The sequence below is a fragment of the Globicephala melas genome, chromosome 9 (assembly GCF_963455315.2).
Source record: "Globicephala melas chromosome 9, mGloMel1.2, whole genome shotgun sequence".
In the NCBI taxonomy this organism is placed as follows: domain Eukaryota; kingdom Metazoa; phylum Chordata; class Mammalia; order Artiodactyla; family Delphinidae; genus Globicephala; species Globicephala melas.
In genome coordinates this window covers 27,261,986-27,284,401 of record NC_083322.1, presented here as the reverse complement: position 1 = coordinate 27,284,401, position 22,416 = coordinate 27,261,986, and the positions used below count along the sequence as shown (strand labels likewise).

At 38.4% G+C, this 22,416-nt stretch overlaps 1 protein-coding gene across 1 annotated transcript in view; it reads right to left on the bottom strand.

Moving 5' to 3' along the window:
• SLC13A1 (solute carrier family 13 member 1) overlaps positions 1–22,416 on the bottom strand; it is a 74,866-nt gene that overhangs the window by 48,166 nt on the left and 4,284 nt on the right. Inside the window, exons 2-6 of the mRNA XM_030857672.2 lie at positions 7,068–7,196; positions 5,089–5,225; positions 2,517–2,704; positions 1,844–1,901; positions 1,717–1,765 (exon numbers count right to left, since the gene is read on the bottom strand). Of these exons, the coding sequence (XP_030713532.1) occupies positions 1,717–1,765; positions 1,844–1,901; positions 2,517–2,704; positions 5,089–5,225; positions 7,068–7,196 (561 nt within the window). The remainder of the gene's footprint in view (positions 1–1,716; positions 1,766–1,843; positions 1,902–2,516; positions 2,705–5,088; positions 5,226–7,067; positions 7,197–22,416) is intronic.

Here is a 22,416-nt window from a genome sequence, read left to right as displayed (position 1 = left end):
ATCTTATTCTCTGATTATGTTACCTCTTCCTTTTTCTCTCCTTCGTTAATTAGTCAAGATAAATATCTATTGAATACCTACTCTCTGTCAAACAATGGAATGTGCTAGGGGATTATATGCTGAAACAAGTGGACACAGTCCCTGCGCTCATGGAGTTTGCACTTCCCTGATTGCACACGACATCTTGCTCCAGACTCAAATTCCTTTACCTCACATTCCCTCTGGCAATATTCCTAGATTGAGCTAGTTGCTCCAGCTTCTGGGAGATCTGGCCTCTGTGTGCACCTTTGCTGTGGTATTTATGTCATGCTTTTTTTTTTTTTTTTTTTTTGCTGTATGCGGGCCTCTCACTGTTGTGGCCTCTCCCGTTGTGGAGCACAGGCTCCGGACGCGCAGGCTCAGCGGCCATGGCTCACGGGCCCAGCCGCTCCACGGCATGTGGGAGCTTCCCAGACCGGGGCACGAACCCGTGTCCCCTGCATCGGCAGGCGGACTCTCAACCACTGCGCCACCAGGGAAGCCCTATGTCACGCATTTTTTTTAAGTCCATCTTCCCCATTAGACTCTGAGCTGCTTATGGTAAGGAGTAGGTCTTTTCATCAACAGACCTTCCTACAATGCCTAGGACAGTGTTGGATGTCAAATCATTGGAAGCCAAATTTAGGCATCACGCCAGAAAACTGGGTTTGTAAAGATGACCACAAGAAAGTTACCGAGTGCAAGTATATCCAGCAGTTTTTAAAGCCTATTTATAATGCACTCTTCTGTAATACAGCGGGCATACTGTTGATTTTCTGTGTTTTTAAAGAATTATTTCTCTCCCTAAAGATGATAATGTTTTCATAAATATGTATTCAATTCTCATCTTAAAAACCCTTAATACACCCTGTAGCTAGTGGTTTAAAACTTATCTTTGTATTAGTTTTCTCTTTACATAAAATTCGCTCTTTCCTTGAAGATTTCTGTAAATAACAAGAAAGTTTTCTTTTTCCTATTGAGTTGCATGCTAAGGCATTATAGCCTGAGGAAGGAACATATGCCCCACTCTCATATTTCTAATGCCATGGTTACTGTTGGACTATTTCTATGCAGGATTATTTTTCAATGGTCTCAAGATATATTGCTCCCAATACAACCTAGTATAGTATTTTTACATTGATTTATTCTGGGGAAATGAATTCTATGGGATAGTTTACAAAAGTCTCTTTCCTTCCTTTAATAGGCAGAATAGCTACAACAACTCCTCCATCTGTGTTTGACAGTAGCAGCTCATGAATTCTGCATTGAATTTAGTGGTAAGGAAGACACTAAAGATAACTGGATTGTAATTACATGAATAGGAGTTGCTCTAAGTTCATACCCTGGAAGAAATAGGATGAGCCTAATAAAAAGGCAGCAAGATTTTAATAAGAAAATGAAACAATATTCTGAGACTAGCATTATATTTCTTTAAACTACATATGCTAACTGCCATCACCATGAACCTGGTAAAAGGAGAAAATGAGGCTGATTTTCAGAGCCTAAAATGTTTCCTATCAGGATGTTGATTTCAGTCCATCCATGAAGGCTTATCAAACCATTACAACATGCTTTGATGTAAGCAAGTAATTTATAGACAAGGAAGCAAGTAACAGGTTTTAAAATGCATACGTATCTAACTGCAAATCTAATATAATTTTATGTATAATTATTCAGAGAGAATCAAATTTAATGTACCTTTTCCAGCTCCATCTTGCTTGAAATTTTCCCTGCATCATTACTGTATCTGAAAAAGAAATTGACCCAGTTTATAATTTTATTAAAATGTAATTCAGAAAATCCTAATCAAAATAATATTCTTTACCCTGGAACTGGTTTTGTTTTCTCTTTTCTCTCACTTGTTTCATGTCCATTAACATTTTCTGCAAAACATTAAATAGAAAAAAATAATAATTTAAATGAAGGGTTATCAGTGTGTGTATGTGTGTGTGTGAAGATGGAAGCATTATTAGAAACTGAAAATAAACAAATTCACCTTGTACTGACATAACAGTCATCATAGTAAAGTATTTTACGAACACCAATATCCTCCCAACATTTTTTTTCACTGCATCAGAGCAGTTTATCAGACCAGAAATAACCAAGGTAAAATGTGATGCTGTTTCCAAATAGAATATAAGAATTAAACGTTCCCAATATTATGTAGGAAAGTCATTTCAGTATAAAAGAGTAACCTGGAGGTCTACTGATAAAGGCATGAAAGACAGAGAAAGTTCTAATAGACTGGCTGGAGGATAGAAAAGTCATACTTATTCTTTCCCTTTTGCCAGAGAATGTAAATTCAGCCATTAACTGAAAGTAAAATATTTGGGTAAATGTAATTCCCTTGTATAAATACTGGAAAATAGAGAAAGAAGAAGGTTAAATTCCCATCATGCATGTATGGACAATTAGTTCAAAATATAACCCAGAATTCTTGAGCGTTTTCTATTGCTCAAATGACTAGACCCCACTGTGGCCAAATCAACATGTGATACCATCTGTTTCCAGTCCATAGTTGGTTGATCCACTGATATAAGTCATCTGAGTAGCCTCAACCTCTGCTTCAGCACTGATGATCTGCTGGGCCACAGCCTCCATGATGGGCATCACCATGGCAGTAGTAGAGGTGTTGCTAAGCCACATAGATAAGAAGGCGGTACTGCTCATGAACCCCAAGGTCAGCCTGAAATGAGAGGGCCTTTATTATGAACTGTGCTCTCTAGCTTCACCAGCTCCGTATCACTTAACTGTAAAGGATGTTGTTTATGAGTTGTGAATTAATTTTTTCAAAACATAGAAGGTTAAGATTCCTCCCAGATGAGGAACTCTGAGGACAGCTATAGCCAGGTAGAAATCAAAATGGCACATGTAAGGGCAGATTTCTTACAAGGTTTGTCTCCCTGAAAACCATAAGAATCTTCTCTCTGAAACCAGAAAAATGATAAAACTTATAATCAAACTGCAAGTTGGTAGATGGTGTAACAGCTTATAATATTACACCAATATTTGAATGCCCTTTACAGATGACACATCTTCAAATACTAGTAAGATAAGGTGCAGTCAGCATTTGCATTTAAGATCCCTTATTCTTTCTTTTATGTTTGGGTTGTATCTCTGATTATTAGTATATGTGCCAAGGAGGCACAAGGGCAAGGAGGGAGGTTAATATTTATAAATCTGCTTTTTACTTGTTAACTACTCTGGCTCAATATATGGTGGGTGGAGGAAATGGGTAAAATCACTAGCTAAAATGAGGTTTCAGAATTTTCTGTAGATTCAATTATTCATGCTCTCCTGAATCTGACATCCCTGCCTGTTGGTCAAGACTGGATGTATTACACAGTCTCCTCTTACAAATAGAGTAATTCTTCTCCCTTAAAAAATAACATACCTAAGATTATAGGATTTTAAACCATGTCTATAAGCTTTCAAAATCACAATTGGGAAAAAACATGATCTCTTGAGTAGGAGGTCCAAGAAAATCATTCAGAAGCACATCTTTCCATATAGAGCCATTTATGAAATTCTCTGAGTCTCTTTTGAAATAGATCTATAAGAAAATTCCACACTATAAATTCTAACTACAGATAAGGTGGATATTTTCTATGTGTAAAAGAAAACTTTTCAGAAAACTGTTTAAACAAGAAGTGATTCTTAATAAAAAAAAAAAAAGAAACAATTTTAACTTCAGGCACTGGCAAAACAAGAAATCTTTCAATACACAAAGGGTGGGAACTGATAAAACTTCTGCGTGGTAAAAATGCCTTAAATTGAAAAACCGCTTAGTGGTATAATGGACAGGACCCTTGCCTCACTGTGCAGTGCATGACCTCACCCCCTGGGGCCAGTGAGCAGGTGGCCAAGGAAAAGAGACACATTTCTACAGCACTTTAAGAGGCATGGAACACCATTTCATTGTAAGAGTGAAATACCCTTAATACATGTCGTAAAATTTTTAAGTAACAGATATTTTAAAAAATGTGTCTGATCTGAGTTATTGAATTTTTTTTCTATTTAACAAAATAGTTTGCTCCATAAATGATAAACACCGATGTGGTTATACCCTGGAACGAATTATGCAACATAATTCAATACAATTTTCCTATGTTTTAAAGAAAGATGAGAAGGGAAGAACCACCTAAGGCTTTAAAGCATAATGCCATTAGGTAAATGATTATGACACTGGAATTTTTTTTTTTTTAGCTCCCATCTATGTTCTTAACAAGAGCTAGAATTAAAACCAAAACAGCCAGTTAATTTAATGGAAAAAAGCATTTATTTTAGTGGGGTAAATCAGTCTGATGAGTGATTTCACATTCTATAAATGAACCTTCTTAATTGCTTCACTTTGGAACAGTTCATTTAAAAAGAGAAATGTTCACCTTAGAATTTTTCTGCACATATTTGTATTTTGTCAGCAATGTCTTTGGTTCTTAACATCCTCCCTGATGATCAAGGATACTCTTGAAAGAGACTTGAATGTGTAATCAGCCAAATAAACAAGATAGCACTGAAATCTACTCTGATGTCTGTCAGTCTTGTCTGTTGAGGTTCAAGGCTTCTCTCAGCTCTGACTCCTACAGTGCATAAAAGGTGAACGAGTTGTGTGCACTTATTCCAACCTCCCTGTAACTAGACCTGCAGTGGGAAAGTTTTCTTTCTTTTCCTCCTCCAACTCAAGTACCTTTTTTTTTTTTTCTTTTTTGCGTTATGCGGGCCTCTCACTGTTGTGGCCTCTCCCGTTGCAGAGCACAGGCTCCGGACCCACAGGCTCAGTGGCCATGGCTCACGGGCCCAGCCGCTCCGCGGCATGTGGGATCCTCCCAGACCGGGGCACGAACCCGTGTCCCCTGCATCGGCAGGCGGACGCTCAACCACTGCGCCACCAGGGAAGCCCCTCAAGTACTTTTATATCACTTTCATATTTGCAGAGAAAAATAAAGTCATGACTTACACTGCCATACAAATGATTGTCTGGATATGCATTACTTATCTGTTTATTTGCTCTGCACAAAAATGGTCTGTTTGGAATGTAAACCTGGAACGGTAAACACAGTACTGACTTACCATGCTGGGTTCACACCCACCATCATCACCATTCTCAGAGCAATCCTTTTGTGCAGATTCCATTTTTCTATTGATGTTGCTAAACAGATGACTCCAGTTAGCAGTAGGTGAAAATCTTTGAAATAAGCAGATGCCACCTGAAATTACAGTTAAACCCATTATTTACATTGGTGGGGGGAAAACATTGCACCAGAAAGACATTGTTTCACTGCACTTAACTTTGACCTTCAACTACATGATCTTTCTATTTTGTTGAAAGAAATGTAGATGTGTTTGAATACAAATTTAAATAAGTTCCACATCCTTACCCAGAAACAGTAGTGCTATGAAAAAAGTATATAGAAAAGAAAAAAGGGTACCCATATACTAAGTCTTTAAAGAGCTGAGCAACATCAGGCAGGTGCCTTCTATGCCTTAATTTCTCCATCTGTAAACGGGTTAATTAGTTTGTACTCCTATGGCAGAACGGCCATGACTATGATCTGGGAAAATCTCAAGTCAAGTTTTGGCGTGCCAATATCTTTATCACCACCATTATACCAAAACTGCAGTCACTCTTGTATCTTGAGTGGAGACTAGTAGAGTATACAGATACTTGGGCAACCACTTGCAGCAGGACTTACCAAAGAATGCTCTGAAAGGTACATAATATTTTTCTTTAAAAAAAAAGTTTCTGTGCTTCCCTGGTGGCGCAGTGGTTGGGAGTCCGCCTGCCGATGCAGGGGACACGGGTTCGTGCCCTGGTCTGGGAAGATCCCACATGCCGCGGAGCGGCTGGGCCCGAGAGCCATGGCCGCTGAGCCTGCGCGTCCGGAGCCTGTGCTCCGCAATGGGAGAGGCCACAACAGTGAGAGGCCCGCATACCAAAAAAAAAAAAAAGTTTCTGTGGTCAAATAAGTTTAAAAAACAGAGTTTTCTATGATTCTAGAATTTTCTTTCTTGTAGGCCTTCTCAAAACATTTAAACACTAGTGTATACTATCACTCTCAAAGTGTGGGATACCCTATACTACATATTTTTCAAACTTATCTAATCATAGAAACCTTATTTAAAAATACCTCATGGTACTGATATTCAAGAGACCTGACTTTACGAAATGCTTGGCTTAAATTGAATCACAAGGCTGTGGTAAAATCTTCTCCCGCGGAAAGGCGAAGAGAACTGTATCATGGGTATTATGGGTTAGTTAAAAAACAGAAGTCTCCACCCACGTTACAGGACAGATGAGCCTCATGAAAGCAGTACTGGGCCCAGGCAGAAGATAGAAATCCAAAGGTGATAAATTGCATGGCCTGGCATCTTGAACATGACATCTTGCCTGAGAATGTTTCAGCTGTGGTTTAGGCAGTTGTGTGCTGGGTGGCTGAAAGCTGCATGGAGATAGATATTCTGGTTTCAATGCATTTCATGCTTTTAATGGGAAACTGAATCCATTTTCTTCAGATGGGTACCCTTAGATTGTATAAAGGTAAGAAACACCTCTCAGCATGAATAAACTCTCAGCAAGAACAAAATGGAAATACATGTGAAAGTTAATTTGGCCTTATCTTCTGAAATGGCAGGTTTCTGGAAAAGAAAACAGGGAAGCTTTTTCTTCATCAGAAACAAAAATTGCTTTTCCAACACTGTGTGAGACCGAATTCTGTTGACTAGAAAAAGCTGATGCAGGACGTGAAAGAATTGGCCCTTTTCCTGGGAGGTAGGCACCGGGCATGGATGTCAGCCTGGGAAGATTGGACACACATTTCTCCTACTGGCACACATGACTCAAGAAGCCACAGTCTGTGTTTTGTTTTTGTCCACCTGAAGGTGGACACACATGCAGAATTCTAGAGGCAAGAAACAGCTGGAAGTTTGGAGGACTTATGTGGAAGCCTTATCAACAGGATTATTGATCCTTTTAAGTACAGCTTTCTCATTGGAAGTAGCAGCATGAAGTAGGGAATCTAATTATGTCAAACATTCGCAGGAGAACTTACCTTCTTGGAAGGCATGATCCCAAACATAGGGAGCATTAAGGCAGGCAGCAAAGCTGTTACCGACAGAGGCAAAGCTTCTGTCAGCCAAAACGTGGCAACGACAAACAGGATGTAGGCACATTCTGCTTCCTGGACAGAACAAAGGCAAAATGCCAGGTGAAATAATGAGGCTGGGAAATTAGCATTCAAACCACAATTACATTTGCTGGATAGAGTCGAGTCACAGAGAAAGTTATGAAGAAACTCTGAAGGTCCCTGCCCCTTTGAGTTGGGCAGCAAAATGGTTATTTCTGAGGGGTTCCAAGAGTCAAAATTTAATACACATGAAAAACCAATGACATAAAAACATCCTTATTTGTTATGTTTCCTTCACATTTTCTTCAAAACAGACAACAGCATGCAGTCAGTTTTCTGTGTTCATGTCAGCGTATATAGTTGTTTGCCCTCACCTTCATTTGACCTGTGAAATGTACTCCCTGCCTTTTCACTGCATTTCTTGGTTGGGTGGGAACCATGCACACTGACCTTCCTCTCCCTCTACTAAAAAGGGAAATCAACCTAGAAGAAAAGTATTGGTGTACCTTTTTACAGGGAAAGAAGGACAGTGCCCTGTTACATGCATGGATAAGACTGAATTTGCTCCTGAGTGACACAGACCTGGAGGTGAAGAGCCTCTGCTTTGCTTTTTAGAAAGACAGCTGAACTCCTGGGAAGACACAGGGGGACTCAACAGGATGGAGACTCTTAATAGAATGTTTTGCTTTGCTAGGTATAAAACTGTGGGTTTCTGTTTTAGGGCATTGTTAAGGAATGGTTGGAATTTGTCATTGTGTTTGGCTTATATAAATAATTTTGATATGAAATCACCCAGGATGTACTAAGTGATCAGTAAAGGTTAGCATCTCTTATAGGCTTTGTTTTGCTCTCACACTGCTTAATCTCTGCAAATTCTGGGCTGTGTTTGAAAAATTTACAAATTTACAAAAACTGCTGTCTGAGTTTAACGAGGTCTTTTATTTAAGGCTTTCCCAGGACAATAACATTTCTAGCTCTGCTGCCCTCTGATTCACCTACCTCAGGGTGAGTCCTCTGGGCCTGGTATTTACTCATCCAGAAATCCTGTACTTTCAGTGGGTTTCTAAGAAATTCTTAATAAGCCATGATTGTGTCATGTCTTTGTTGTGCTTTTTCAAGGAGAAAGACTAAAGGTGTTTTGATGTTGACAATATTACACAAAGTCTGCCTCTATAATCTTGACAAACAATGAAAAACAGTGAAACAAAGCTGAGCTTTGACTAAATCTTCCTGACTTGCTCTGGAGAGAATCTGTGAATATGAGCTTAATTTAAAATGCCAGTGTAGGGCTTCCCTGGTGGCGCAGTGGTTAAGAATCCGCCTGCTAATGCAGGGGACACGGGTTCGAGCCCTGGTCCGGGAAGATCCCACATGCCATGGAGCAACTAAGCCTATGTGCCACAACTACTGAGCCCGTGTGCTACAAATACTGAAGCCCATGCACCTAGAGCCCGTGCTCCGCAACAAAGAGTAGCCCCCACTCCCGGCAACTAGAGAGAGCCCGTGTGCAGCAACAAAGACCCAAGGTAGCCAAAAATATTAACTAATTAATTAATTAAAAAATAAAATAAAATGCCAGGGTAGAGAATGACCAGGCCTGCTTTTTCTCTTAGTTAGAACACGTGGATAACCCCAAAGCTCTTCATTATGACCCTATGTTTTCTATCATACTTACAAGAACCTAGATTTCAAAGATAAAATGGACCTTTTTATTATCTTGCTTTTTAATCACAACCAACCAGTCTCTTGGTCCTATCCATCCCCCTGTCATTTTACCTCTAAAACCTGACCTTCTGCTTCCATTCTACTTCCTCCACTGCAGGCAAGGCTGTTCCAGAATGAGGTGATCTTTCAAAAAATCTGCTTCGTTTTCGTCATTCCCTTTCATGAGGCTGGATTAAGGGACTAGCTACCCTGACAAGTGTCTGGCGCACCAATCTATAAGGGACTGCAAAAACATCAGAAAAATAAATAGAATATGGTACCAGTGAATTCTGTTCACCACACATAACTCCTGCCATAGTGTTGAAATTTCACTTCCACATGGGTCTACTTCAGCTAGACACTCATAGTCTGCTCAGATGGGGCAACTTTGGGGACAAAATAAAAAGCAAAATTTCAAGTATTATTTGCTTGTGTAGATGACTTTCATGTTTTAACTGGCCCAGCCCTGATTTAAAATGCTCAAGTCAGTGATTTTTCAGTTGTTTATTGAAAAGAATCCAAAATCCTCTTCTTCCATTCAAGGCCACCTTCACTCTAACTATAAGACTCACTCCAGGGCTTCCCTGGTGGCGCAGTGGTTAGGAATCCACCTACCAATGCAGGGGACACGGGTTCGAGCCCCGGTCCGGGAAGATCCCACATGCTGCAGAGCAACTAAGCCCGTGCACCACAGCTACTGAGCCTGCGCTCTAGAGCCCGTGCTCCTCAACAAGAGAAGCCACCGCAATGAGAAGCCTGCACACTGCAACGAAGAGTAGGCCCTGCTCGCCACAACTAGAGAAAGCCCGCGTGCAGCAACGAAGACCCAACGCAGCCAAAAAAAAAACCAAAAAACAAAAAAACCTCACCCCAGTACTTCCTGAAATAATTCTAAAGAGTCTTATCTATATTCCTTCTTCATATTTGGGTTCTGATCCCTGCTCCTCATCATACACCCTTCTAAACTCTAATCCATAACATTCAATCAGGCAGTCATACTAGTGAGCCCCCAGATACTCTTTTTTTTTTTGCGGTACGCGGGCCTCTCACTGTTGTGGCCTCTCCCGTTGTGGAGCACAGGCTCCGGACGCACAGGCTCAGCGGCCATAGCTCACGGGCCTAGCCACTCCGCGGCATGTGGGATCTTCCCGGACCAGGGCACGAACCCCTGTCCCCTGCGTCGGCAGGCAGACTCTCAACCACTGTGCCACTAGGGAAGCCCCCAGATACTCTTATGTGACGGCTTCTACCTGCGTGTGACCATACCTTGGCTTCTTGGACCCTCTGACCTAGTTTAACTATGTAGACAAAGCAGTTGCGAACTGATGGCCAAATCTAGCAAAAAATACAGTTTACTTGACTTACAATGGTATGTGTGTGTGTGTGTGCATTTAATTTGAGTCAAGATTTACAAACAAGCAGATTTCATATTAGATTTAAAATCCAGATTTCTGGCTTCTCTTGAAAAACGAAGGAATTTGGTAACACTGGAATCATATTCTTCCAGGTCAATAATTCTCCAGACTTGAGGACTCCGAAATTCCCCTTTAGAGACTGACTTGTGCTTTTCAGTTCTGCACAGTACCTCTGCACCATCTCACGCACTCTCTTACCTGCTTGGCCTTAAACAGCATTTGAGTAAAATCTCTGGTAATAAAAATGCTGCCTACCTGCTCTTCCTTGCAAATCACCAAGTGAGAATCAACACTTGGATCGCTCATTTGGATTTCTCTGCCTACCAGCTGTGTGGTCCATGGACCAGCAGCATCAACATGATCTGGGAGCTTGTGAACAATGCAAGCATCTCAAGCTCTTCCCCAGGCGTTCTGAATCAGGATCACCATTTTAAGGTTCCCCAGGTGATTCTTACATAAGTTACAGTTTGAGAAGCCCTGGGTTACTACCTCGTTCGAGGAAGTAACCTTTTGGACCTTTCCTTTTATCATTATCCCTGGGTCCAACTTGCAAACCAGAAACGTGCTTCCAGTAAGTGTCTTTTTGCTCAAGCTGAATCCCTAGACTCATAATCTATTGTGAAAACTTGGCCATTCTTCAATGTGAGGTTCATATTTACATCTTGTCTATGGAGCTTCCCACAAACACTTACATACATTTCATATTTCTGCCTATGTGTCCCAGGAGATTACAGCTGCATCTGGCTAAGGCACTATATCTGTTGTCCCTGATAGCTACATTCCCACAATGTGTAAGAAATGCCTCTTTTTCCCGTATCTTAAGGAAGCTCGAAGTCTAGAAAAGGAGGAAAACAGATGTATCCCCCTCTGAATGGGTAGGATGGCCATCTGTGTCAGTTTTCATGGCGTAGTGCTGGTTTACACCTGTTGGGCAGGTATCCCTTTTGATTAGCAATCACTTTCATTCTCCAAAGTGTCCCTCTTTGGCTGACAAATTATGCAGTCATCCTATTGATGGATCTATCCTAGGACTACCTCCTTCCTCAAATTCCTGTTTTCCATTATGTGATCTTTCTTGGTCAGGCTTGGAGTCCTGGACAGGAAAGTGTTCTTTCCTATTAGCACTTTAGGCCTTCAACAACACAAGGTTAATCCAGGCACAAAGTCAAGTATTTTAAGAATCTTATATTAAATATATATAGGATTTTTTTAAAAAAAATCAAAGATCTGTGGATGTTTTTGTTAAGAAAAAGAAAGAGACAAAAGATAGAGAAAAACATTTCATTTGTTATTTACATCATATTCAACAAAACTAAAATGAGGGTGAATGATTTTGTGTGAACACGTTCTTCTGATGAAGAAGAAAGCTCAGGAGTTATCTCAGTGCCCACAACTCAAAAGTCATTCTGAATGTTTGAACCATTCTGAATGTTTGTAGAACCAACTCTGAGATAGAGGAAAAAATTGCTTCATTATATCACTGGAAATTCTTAGAGTGACCCATTATCTCTAGCTCTACCATCTTTGTCTCTTTAATTTTTTTCTCTTCCCTCTCTTTCTCCACCTTCTTATCAAGCCCCCTACTCCTAAAACAGAAGGACACCACTGTAACGACCATTATACACCACAATCACCAGTACTACCACCATCAGCAAACACTGATACAACAGTAAAAGACCAATTGTCAAGTAAGTTAGACTGTGGGTGAATCATTTTCCTCTCAGTCCCTCTCAAGTCTAGTGAAAATCGTGAGTACCTCTGTTGTCTTTATTAAAATTAACCTTGCAACCATAACAAGTAAAAACTTGAATCAAATTCTGTTCCACAGATAGCAAAACATTTTAGTATTATAAATTCTTGAACTGAGTGAGAGCAACACAAGTAACGTCTACTTTCATTTTGTTTATTGTGAAGGAAAATATAGGAAGGCAAAAAGATTCAAAATTATGAGTAAGACTGATCTTACAGAAATATTTTTTAAGTCATGATCTCTTCTCAAAATACTATATGAAACAAAGGGGGAAAAGTCCAGAGGACTTCCCCAAAAATAAAAACACCGATTTTCTGTTAAAAAAAACCTATACACTTCCAAAAGTTACACCGAGAAGTTCAGCAAACCACATCCACCAGGCAGAGGCAGCTATGCAGAATACAGATATTGTAAATTCCATTCGATAGTGTGAGGTGTAATGTCACTTGACTGTGTTTTCCTGGTCTGTGTGTGTACGCTGTGCCTTTCTGGCTCATTTATGGGCCATCTCCACCTTTCCTGTTAAAAGAAGATTCTCTCAAACTACCAGAGAGATTACGTGCAGATGATTACCAACCAATATGGGCAAGAAATTCCTGTTCCTGATTGACATATACACATTACTATATATAAAATAGATAACTAATAAGGACCTCCTACTGTGTAGCACAGGGAACTCTGATCAGTACTCTCTAATGACCTAAATGGGAAAAGAATCTAAAAAAGAGTGGATATATGTGTGTGTATAACTGATTCACTTTGCTGTACAGCAGAAACTAACACAACATTGTAATCAATTATACTCTAATAAAAATTTAAAAAAGATTCCTGGTCCTTGATATTTTTGAAAAAATGAAGCATAAGAAGCCTTCTAGCAGTATATGTTTTAAAAGCATTTTTTAAATTATGAAATATTAAGAACATATGGAAAATTATATAATAAACACATTCGTACACATATTTTTAAATGCTGATATTTTGCCACATTTGCTTGAATTTTTAAAAAATAAACAAAACATTCAAGATTTATATACACCACTCCACTTCCTTCTCTGAAATCCTGAAAGTCAACCACTGTCTAGAATGTGTGTCCTTTCTATCCATGCTTTTGTGATTTTACTACATGTAGCCTTTAATGCATTAATAAACATCATGTGGTTTTGAGATTAAATAAGATTCTCTGTATATGTGATTTTTCAACTTGCTTTTTCACTCAATGTTTTATCTATTTCAAGTGCATTCATGTTGATACATGAAGGCCTATTGTTAATTTGTTTTAAATGGATAGAGCATTTCTTTTTATAAATACATTAGAATTCATATGTCCGTTTTTCTACTGATGGCTGTTTATGGGCTACGAACATCTTTGTACTTAGTTCCAAAGTGAATATAGGAAAGAGATTTTCTAAGCTAGTGTATAAAAGCAGTTATCGAAGTTTCTGAGTGGAAAGTATGCAAGATGGTTGTATCAGTTTATACGGTATTAGCAACAACAATGTGAGAATGTTCCGTTTCACCAACCATTGGCATACTGGACTAATTTATTTATTGGACAATCTGATGGTATGGAAAGTTCTTCTTAATTTGCATTTGCTTGAATACCACTGAAGTATTTTTTTTTCATGGTTATTGAACATAATTGTTTCTCTCCTGAAAATTACCTTATTTATAGTCTCTTTCCATCTTTCTGTTTAGTTGTTTATTTCTTTTTATCATGAATTTGTGGAGTTATTTTTAGATTCTTAATAATATTTCTTTATAAGTATATATTTGCAAATATTTGTCTTACTCTCTGACTCATCTATGAAATTGGTTTTATTCTATTTCTGGTTGATAAGAGGATTTTAATTTTAATGCAGTTATTTTAAAATCCTTTCTGTTATATTCTGTGCTTTTACTACCTTGTATGAGAAATTCTTTCTATGTTCTATTACATTCCCATATTTTTTTCTAAAACTTAAAAAGGCTGTTTTCAAGTGTAGGGCCTACATTTATTTGTAGAAGAATCTGATGCCTTTTTTCTAAATGTATAACCTAAATGCCCTGGCTTTTTTTATTAGATGGTCCATCTTTGGTCCATCTAATTTGTGTTGCTATATTATTTCCTGTGCCAAATTGCTACAAATGCAGGCACATGTGTTTATGGACTCCTTGTTTTGTCCCTCAATCACCTACTCCCCCGACCGCCTTTCAAACATCAACTCTTGCAGAATTACTAAACTCTTTTAACTACTATAGCTTTTCAATAAGTTTTACAATCTGTACCTCAAGTCCCTTATCTTACATTTTTCTCAAACTTGCCTTGATAGTTTTAGGCTTTTACATTTTGAATTTTAGATTTTTATTGAAGTTACACAGAATTTATAAAACAAGAAATGGCCCTAAAATATTCCCATCTATGAACACTTTCATTCATTTAGGTATTCATTAAATTCCTTCTATAATATTTTGAAGTTTTCCCCATAAGGGTCATGTAAATCTGTACTAGACATCTTCATTATTGTTGAAAAAAATGAGAAATTAATCTAATTATCATCCTTTTGTATAATTTTTGTTCTCTTTACTGTTTGGTAGCTTTAAAATTTTCTCCTTATCTTCGGTAGTTTGAAGTTTCATTTATGATGTGTCTAAACATGGACTAATATTTAATTAAATTATTTTGTACTTAGAAATGCATATTCTATCTGAGGATTCATATCTTTTTTAATTCTGAAAATTTTAACCATTATTACTTTGAATATAATCTCTCTTCTAGTCCCTCTTTTTTCAGGAATACCTTTTACATGTATGTTGGAAATTCCGAATTCATCCTTCAAATTATTCTTTCATGTAAAGCATATTTATTTATTTATTATTCTGTCTGATTTTTAGGTGAATTCCTAGTATTCTTCCTTATCAGTTCACTGATTATGTCCTCAAGTGTACTCAGTTTAAAGTTTACAGTTTATTATATCTTGAGTTTTTAAAATTTAATTTTTAAAAGAATTTCAGAGACTTTATTTTTCATTTCCAAGATTTCTAACTAGTCTTTTTTTTTATATTCACCTGCTCTTGGTTTATATTTCTTTTTAAAAAAATGAGGATTAATAGGTTCACAAAAACTGCACATATATATTGTATACAGTTTGCTGAGTTTTGAATATATGCATATACCTGTGTAACTATCACCACGATCAGGGTAACAAACATATCCATCATGTCCAAAAGTTTCCTCAGGCCCCATTCTGGGTTTTGTTTGTTTTTGTTTTTTGTGTGTGTGTGTGTGTGTGTGTGTTAAAAATACTTAACATGAGATCTACCCTCTTAAAAATTTTAAGTGCACAATACAATATTGTTAACTATGGTTACTGTGCTGTGCAGCAGATTTCTAGAACTTACTCATCTTGCATAACTGAAACTTTTACCTGTTGAACAACTCCCCATTTCTTCTTCCACCCAACTTTTGGCAACCACCATTCTACTCTCTACTTTTATGAATGTGACTATTTTAGATACTTCATAAAAGTGGAATCATGCAGTATTTTTCCTTCTATCACTGGCTTATTTCTCAGCATAATGTCCTCCATGTTGTCGCAGATGACATGATTTCATCCATGTTGTCTCAGATGACATGATTTCCTTCTTTTACTTTAAGGCCGAATAATATTCTGCTGTCTATAGATAACACATTTTTCTTTATTGATTCATTCATTGATGGACATTTAGGTTGTTTCCATATTATGGCTATTGTGAATAATGCTGCAATGAACATGGGAGTACAAATACTTCTTCAAGATCCTGATTTCAATTCTTTTGGCTATATACCTGTAAGTGAGACTGCTGCATCATACATATGGTAGTTCCATTTTTAATTTTTTGAGAAACCTCCATACTGTTTTCCATAGTGACTGCATCATTTCATATTCCCACCAACAGTATACCATGGTACCAATTTCTCCACATCGTCACCAACACATTTTTTAAAAAAATTAAAACCATTCTAATAGGTGTGAAGTGATAACTCACTGTGGCTTTGATTTGCATTTCCCTGATGATTAGTGATATTGAGTACCTTTTCATATGTCTGTTGGTCATTTGTATATCATCTTTGGAGAAATGTCCATTCAAGTCCTTTGCCTATTGTGTATTTTTGGTACCCTGGTCAAGGATCAGTTGACTACATATGCATGGATTTATTTCTGATTTCTCTATTCTGTTTCATTGGTCTATATGTCTGTCTTTATGCCAGTAAGATACTGTTTAATTACTGTAGTTTTGTAATGTGTTTTGAAGTCAGGAAGTGTGATGCCTCAAGCTTCATTCTCTTTGCTCAGATACCTTTGGTTATTCAAGGTCTTTGTGGTTCCATATGAATTTTAAGATTGTTTTATCTATTTCTGTAAAAAATGTCATAGGAATTTTGATGGGGATAGCACTGAATTTGTAGATTGCTTTGGGTAGATGACATTTTAGCAATATTAAGTCTTCCAATCCATGAACATGAGATGTCTTTCTATTTATGTGGGTTTCCTTTAATTTCTTTCATCAATGTTTTAAAGTTTTATAGTTTTCAGAAGGTGAAACTCCTGGTTAAGTTTATTCCTAAGTATTTTATTCTTTTAGATGCTATTGTAAATGGGATTTAAAAAAATTTTTTCTTTTCTCATAGTTGTTAGTGTGTAGAAAACAACTGATTTTTTGCATTGATTTTGTCTCCTTCAACTTTACTGAATTTGTTTATTAGTTATAACAGTTTTTTGTAGAGTATTTACAGTTTTCTACACATAAGATCATTTTACTTCTCCCTTTCCAATTTAATGCCTTTTATTTCTTTTTCTTGCCTAATTGCTCTGGTTAGGACTTCTAATACTGTATTAAATAGAAGTGGTGAGAGTGGGCATGCTTGTCTTATTTCTAATCCTAGAGGAAAAGCTTTCAGTTTTTCACCATTGAGTATGATGTTATGTACTCAGGGCTTGTCATATACATCCTTTATTATGTTGAGGTTCATTCCTTCTATACTTAATTTGTTGAGAGTTTTTCATCATAAAAGGATGTTGAATTTTGTCAATGATTTGTCTGCATCTATTGAGATGATTATGTGATTTTTAAAAATCCTTCATTCTGTTAATGTGATACATCACATTAACTGTTTTGTGTATATTGAATCATCCTTGTATCCCAGGGATAAAACCCACTTGCTCATGTTGTATGATCCTTTTAATGTGCTAATGAGTTTGGTTGGCTAGTACTTTGTAGAAGAGCCTGTAATTTCCTTTCATTGTATTGTCTCTTTGCCTGACTTTGGTATGAGGATAATGTTGGCCTCATAAAATCAGTTTGGAAGTGTTTGCTCCTCTTCAATTTTCTGGAACAGTTTTAAAAGGATTGGCATTAATTCTTTTAAAATATATTTGGTAGAATTTACCAGTGAAGCCCTGGTCCTGGCCTGTCTTTGTTGGGAAGTTTTTGATTACTGATTCAAGCACCTCACACTCATTATTGGTCTGTTCAGGTTTTCTGTTTCCTTATGATTCAGTCTTCATAGGTTGTATGTTTCTAGGAACTTATCCACTTTTAGGTTATTTAATATGTTGGTGTGTAATTGCATATTGTAATACAATATTATATACTTCTATTTTAAAAATAATTTGACATCTATTGTGGATTTTCCCCCTTTCCTCATCTATTGATTTCCCTGTTATTTTCATTTTATTTGGAGTGTTTTCATCTGTGTTGATTTCATTGTCAGACTTTCTTGGTTGTCTTATTTCATTTTGAAATTTTATTTCCAGATTTACCCTGTATGGTAGTTGTTTTGTTTTTGTGTTTTTTCTTTCTGTACTCATTATTTACCATCTAGAAGTTTTACAGTTGCCTCCAGCCAGTCCTTAGCTCATAGTACACAGTGTGCCTTACCTTGTCAGCCTGAGGTCCTGTCCTCCCAGGACAATGGAAATCCTGTCATCTAGCTGGATCAGGAAGCTTGGATCAGCTCTGCCTGGGAGGCTGGGCAGAATCTGCTTCCTCTGAATGCCACCACAGAGAGTGGTCAGTCTAGCTTTTTTTTGGGCCTGTCATAGTTGCCAAGAAAACCATTCTCCAGCCCTTAGTTTGTGGCACTAAAATTAACTCTGACCCTAGAATGATGTGGGAGCACTTCAGACCACAGGTTCTCACATCTGCTCTGCTTGCGTGCTTTTCTGACCCATTCTGGTCTACAGAGTTGTTTATTAGCTTTGTGTTTATGGTGGAGAAAGGGATGAGGGGGGTCTTAATTGTACAAACTTCATCTAGACTGGTAATCACAGCCTTTAAAGATAGGAAATCTTATTTAAAAGGTGAAGATATTTGCCAAATAAATAGGCAAATCTGTTTTTCTGACTTATGACTAAGAGGAGGGGAAAATAACATTTATGAATGCCTGCAACATGCCAGATATAATATTTGTTTTATGTAGACCTTACCAAAATTCTATAAAGTAGGTACGGTAATTCCATGTTGAACTTAGGATCAATAATCACATTGCTAGTATGTAGTAGAGTTCAATCCAAGTATATCCATGAGAGCACATCTCATTTCATTTACTGCCTTATTCCCAGCACTTAAACCAATGCCTGGCATACAGTAAGTGCCCAGTAATATTTATTAAATGAATGAAGCTTTTTTCCCTCGGTGTCTTTCCTACAGCTGTTTTTATTCATATATCTTGATCCCTATATAAAACAATCCCTCTACTAGGCATAAATTCTTTAGCCTAGGAATCTCTTTTCTTTGCCTTGTTCTCTTTTCTGTTTTCTCTCCTACTTGCCTGGCACTGGATGTTTTGGCGCTCATCCTGGTGGGTGAATTGTCTCTATAGTTCTCCTGAGGTTCTCACCTCTCTTGCTAATAAGCTGAAATTGGAACTAAAACTTTTACTTGCATAGGTCACTTCCCAGTAGCTGCCACTCTCCCACTTTCCCATTTCACAATATTAGTCGTATGTTGTCTTAACCACCCCAAGTAAGCACAGCCAGGAACTTGCTACCGAGGCAGAAAAGGCAAATGACCCTATGACTAGGCAATGTGGATAATGACTCCCCCCTACTGAAGTTCTGAGTGTCAAATTATCTTGGGAAATGTGGCTGATTATATTTAAAAATCACCTTGGTTCTCTTTCAAATTATTGTTCCGGGTGGAATTGAAATATAAATTAGGCTTTAAAATATAGTTTCTTCACCTCTTCTCCCCCTTTTTAATGACATACTGACTGATATTATGGAATAATTTCACTGAAGAATTAGTACATATGTAGGTACCATCTCTCAGCACAGCTTGAGAAGAGCAGGACCAATCACAGGCCTCACTCACTGCAATTGATTTTCAAAAAATGCAAAGCAATTAAGACAGGAGAAAAATAATGCATTCTAAATCTGTGTGCTACAAGAAAAACACTGTTATTATTTGACAGAACCCATAAAGGGCTTTGCATGGTTCATGACACACCTACCCCTACTGCTGCAGGAAATTCTCAAGACTCAATCCATATTAACTGCAAAGGTTAAAGTGACTCCATCTTGGAAGATGGAGAGTAAGAAGCTCAACTACAAAGTCAAGGAAAAATAATTAGCATTTCTAGTTAGTTTTCAGCCCAAAATGGGTAGCAGGGAAAGGCAATTGGTGGCTCCACTATGTCAGTTACAAGGGAATTTTTAACTCCTTTTCATCTAACTTCTAAAAGCAATTAGCAAAGGAGACATGCTGTATTCACACCCCATGCACACAGTGGAACTGGACATAGCCATAGAGATCATCTTGTTCTCCAGTGCACCAGGGTGTGATAACAAGTCAGGCCACGGATTAACTGCTTCCGAATCACGATGAGTCTGTTAAATGTGCAGCATCCCGGACTTCACATCCATAAGTGCCTCAGGTGACTCTGGGGCAGCCAGTCCGCAAATAACATTGAAAACTCTTTTAAGTCTTGTCCATTTTACAGATGAGGACATGGGCCAGAGGGTAGCATGACAGAATCACTTGGCGAGTTTTTCAGAATATGCTAGATAAGTTGGGACAGCCTAGCTTATGCTGTGGCAAAACCCCCTAAATCTCAGCAGCTTGAAACAACCAAAGTTTATTTCTTGCTCACATTATTTGGTCATCAGGGGTCGTGGTTGCTCTGTAATCCAGGCAGTGGGAGACCTCATCTCAACATGTGTTTTGTAATTACAAATGCAGGAACAATGGTGCACGAGGTTGTAAAAATCTGATATAAATGCCATTAAGGAAGCAATAGCATCAATGGGCTTGGGAGCCAGACAGCTTGTCTTTAAATCCTCCCATTCCCCTTAGAGGCTGTGTGACTTTGGGCAAATTGCTTAATCTCTCTGAGTGTCTGTTTGCTCATCTGTAAAATGGGGATAATATTGACTATACTAATGGTTGTTAGGAGGCTGACAGTAGACATTCACATATACTATTGTTACCAACCAAGGCATAAATATGTATCATGAAAGGAAAAGAAGAGCTTCATGGAAGAGACACACTCCTGTTACACCTACATTCTTGTTCTGTCCCTTAGTCGCTCTCTATACTCTTATTTGAAGTTCTTTCCTTTCATCGTCTCCTTTCTCCTGTATCTTATCCCTCCTACAAGATCTAGCTATGTACCATATCCTTCTGCTGCGAGAGGTCCTTAATCCATCCGTTCAGCACAGTTATCAACTATCTAACTGTGTGACAGGCACTGTGCTTGGGCCGGAGGAAACAAGTTAAACAACATGTTCTGTGTTCTTGAGGTATCTGCAGTTTAGAGGGGGAGGCAAAGATAAAGGCAAAATGGAATACATGCTACGATGGAGGCCGATGTCTCCACGACTGTGCAATGAGAGCATGGAGGATGATTCTGTTTGTATCACAGCCCAAGCCGCCTTTCCCAAGAAGGACAGGGTGAAAGGAGTGGGCATTCCAGGAGGAGGATGCAGCATGTGCAGAGAAAGAGAGGGAAGAACAATCATGGGTCTCCTAGGGCGGCAGATAGTGAAATATCGCCGCCATGGGAAATGTGAATGCAATGCGGGAGATAGGTACTGGGGGCTTTGGGGAGGGCTATTAGGAGGAATAAATGGCAAAATCCCAAAGATCCATCAGTATATACATGTTTGGTTTAGATATTTTCCCCCTGTCGGCAAAAGGGAGCCATGGAAGATGTCTGACCAGTGGTACAATAGGACGAGGTTGACATTTTAAAAATAGTCCTCTGGCAGGAGACTCTGGGGGAAGAGTGTGAAAATGGTCTATGAAAGAGAGAGGAAAAGACAGGATTGAGGAGAGCAGTGCCAGCAGGAACGGAGATGAAGACACAGATGGGAAGCGGGTGGATTCAGGAGGTAAAGCAACATAGACTGAGTGATGAGGGCTTAGGAATATCTGAGGGATCTGACATGACACACAGATTTCAGACCTGGAAACGGGGTAGCAGATTCTCCGAGACAGGGAAAATAGAAGGAGCAGCAGGTTGTGGGCAAGTGGGATGTGTGTGGCTGGGGGAATGGAGGGGCTGAAGAACAATGAATCCCTAGAGATATATTCACCTTTTAATTACACGTCTATAACACAAGTCATTTGTTTCCATCATTCGGCATGGATTTATATACAACCTTATTTTGTGATGAATGTTGGCCATGGTATATATTGACTTTTCAGCAATTGTGCAAGCTACTTGAAAGCAGAAACATTAAACTGCGTAATGTGCCACTGTTCACTGAGCACAATACTTTGGGCCTAGCAAGTTCTCATCAAATATTCATGAAATAAATATATATCACATTTGGATTTTCTGGTTTTGTTCATCTCCTACCACATTAATTAGCATGATTCCATGCCTTCTTTTTCTTGCCCTCCATCATTCTGACGCTCTTTTGTATCTAAAATGTTCACTTTCTTGGAGTTTGTAGCATCTCCCCCCTTTATCTTAAATCTCTACAACAGTTTAGACCAACATTAAAAACAATATCAACTGTTTCATTACTTGATTTGCCCCTTTAAAAGTTCTGTATGTTTTCTCAGAATTCTGCCCTCCCTCTTCTCTCACCTGTGGTCTTTTTAAATTTTCTCCCACTCATTTTCCTTTCGTTTGTCAGACTTCTCAACCTACCACTTTCCCCCTTCCATCAGAGCCTTTATCACTTTAAGGTTTACATTTCTTTACAAGAGCTACCTTTTTCCCACCTGTTTAGTTTTTCTAGATGGAGCACCGTAAGACTCTCATTATGTATCATTTCTTTTACTTATTATAATTTCTATTATAACTTTGAAATTTACGGTGCATCAGATGCATAGACTCTGAAGGAAACAGAAGCAGGTGGCCCTCCCAGCTGTGTTTCCTCCATCCCTAACCTGGGCTGGTCCAGGGCCCTAAGGCTCTCTGCTCGGCTGACTCTTC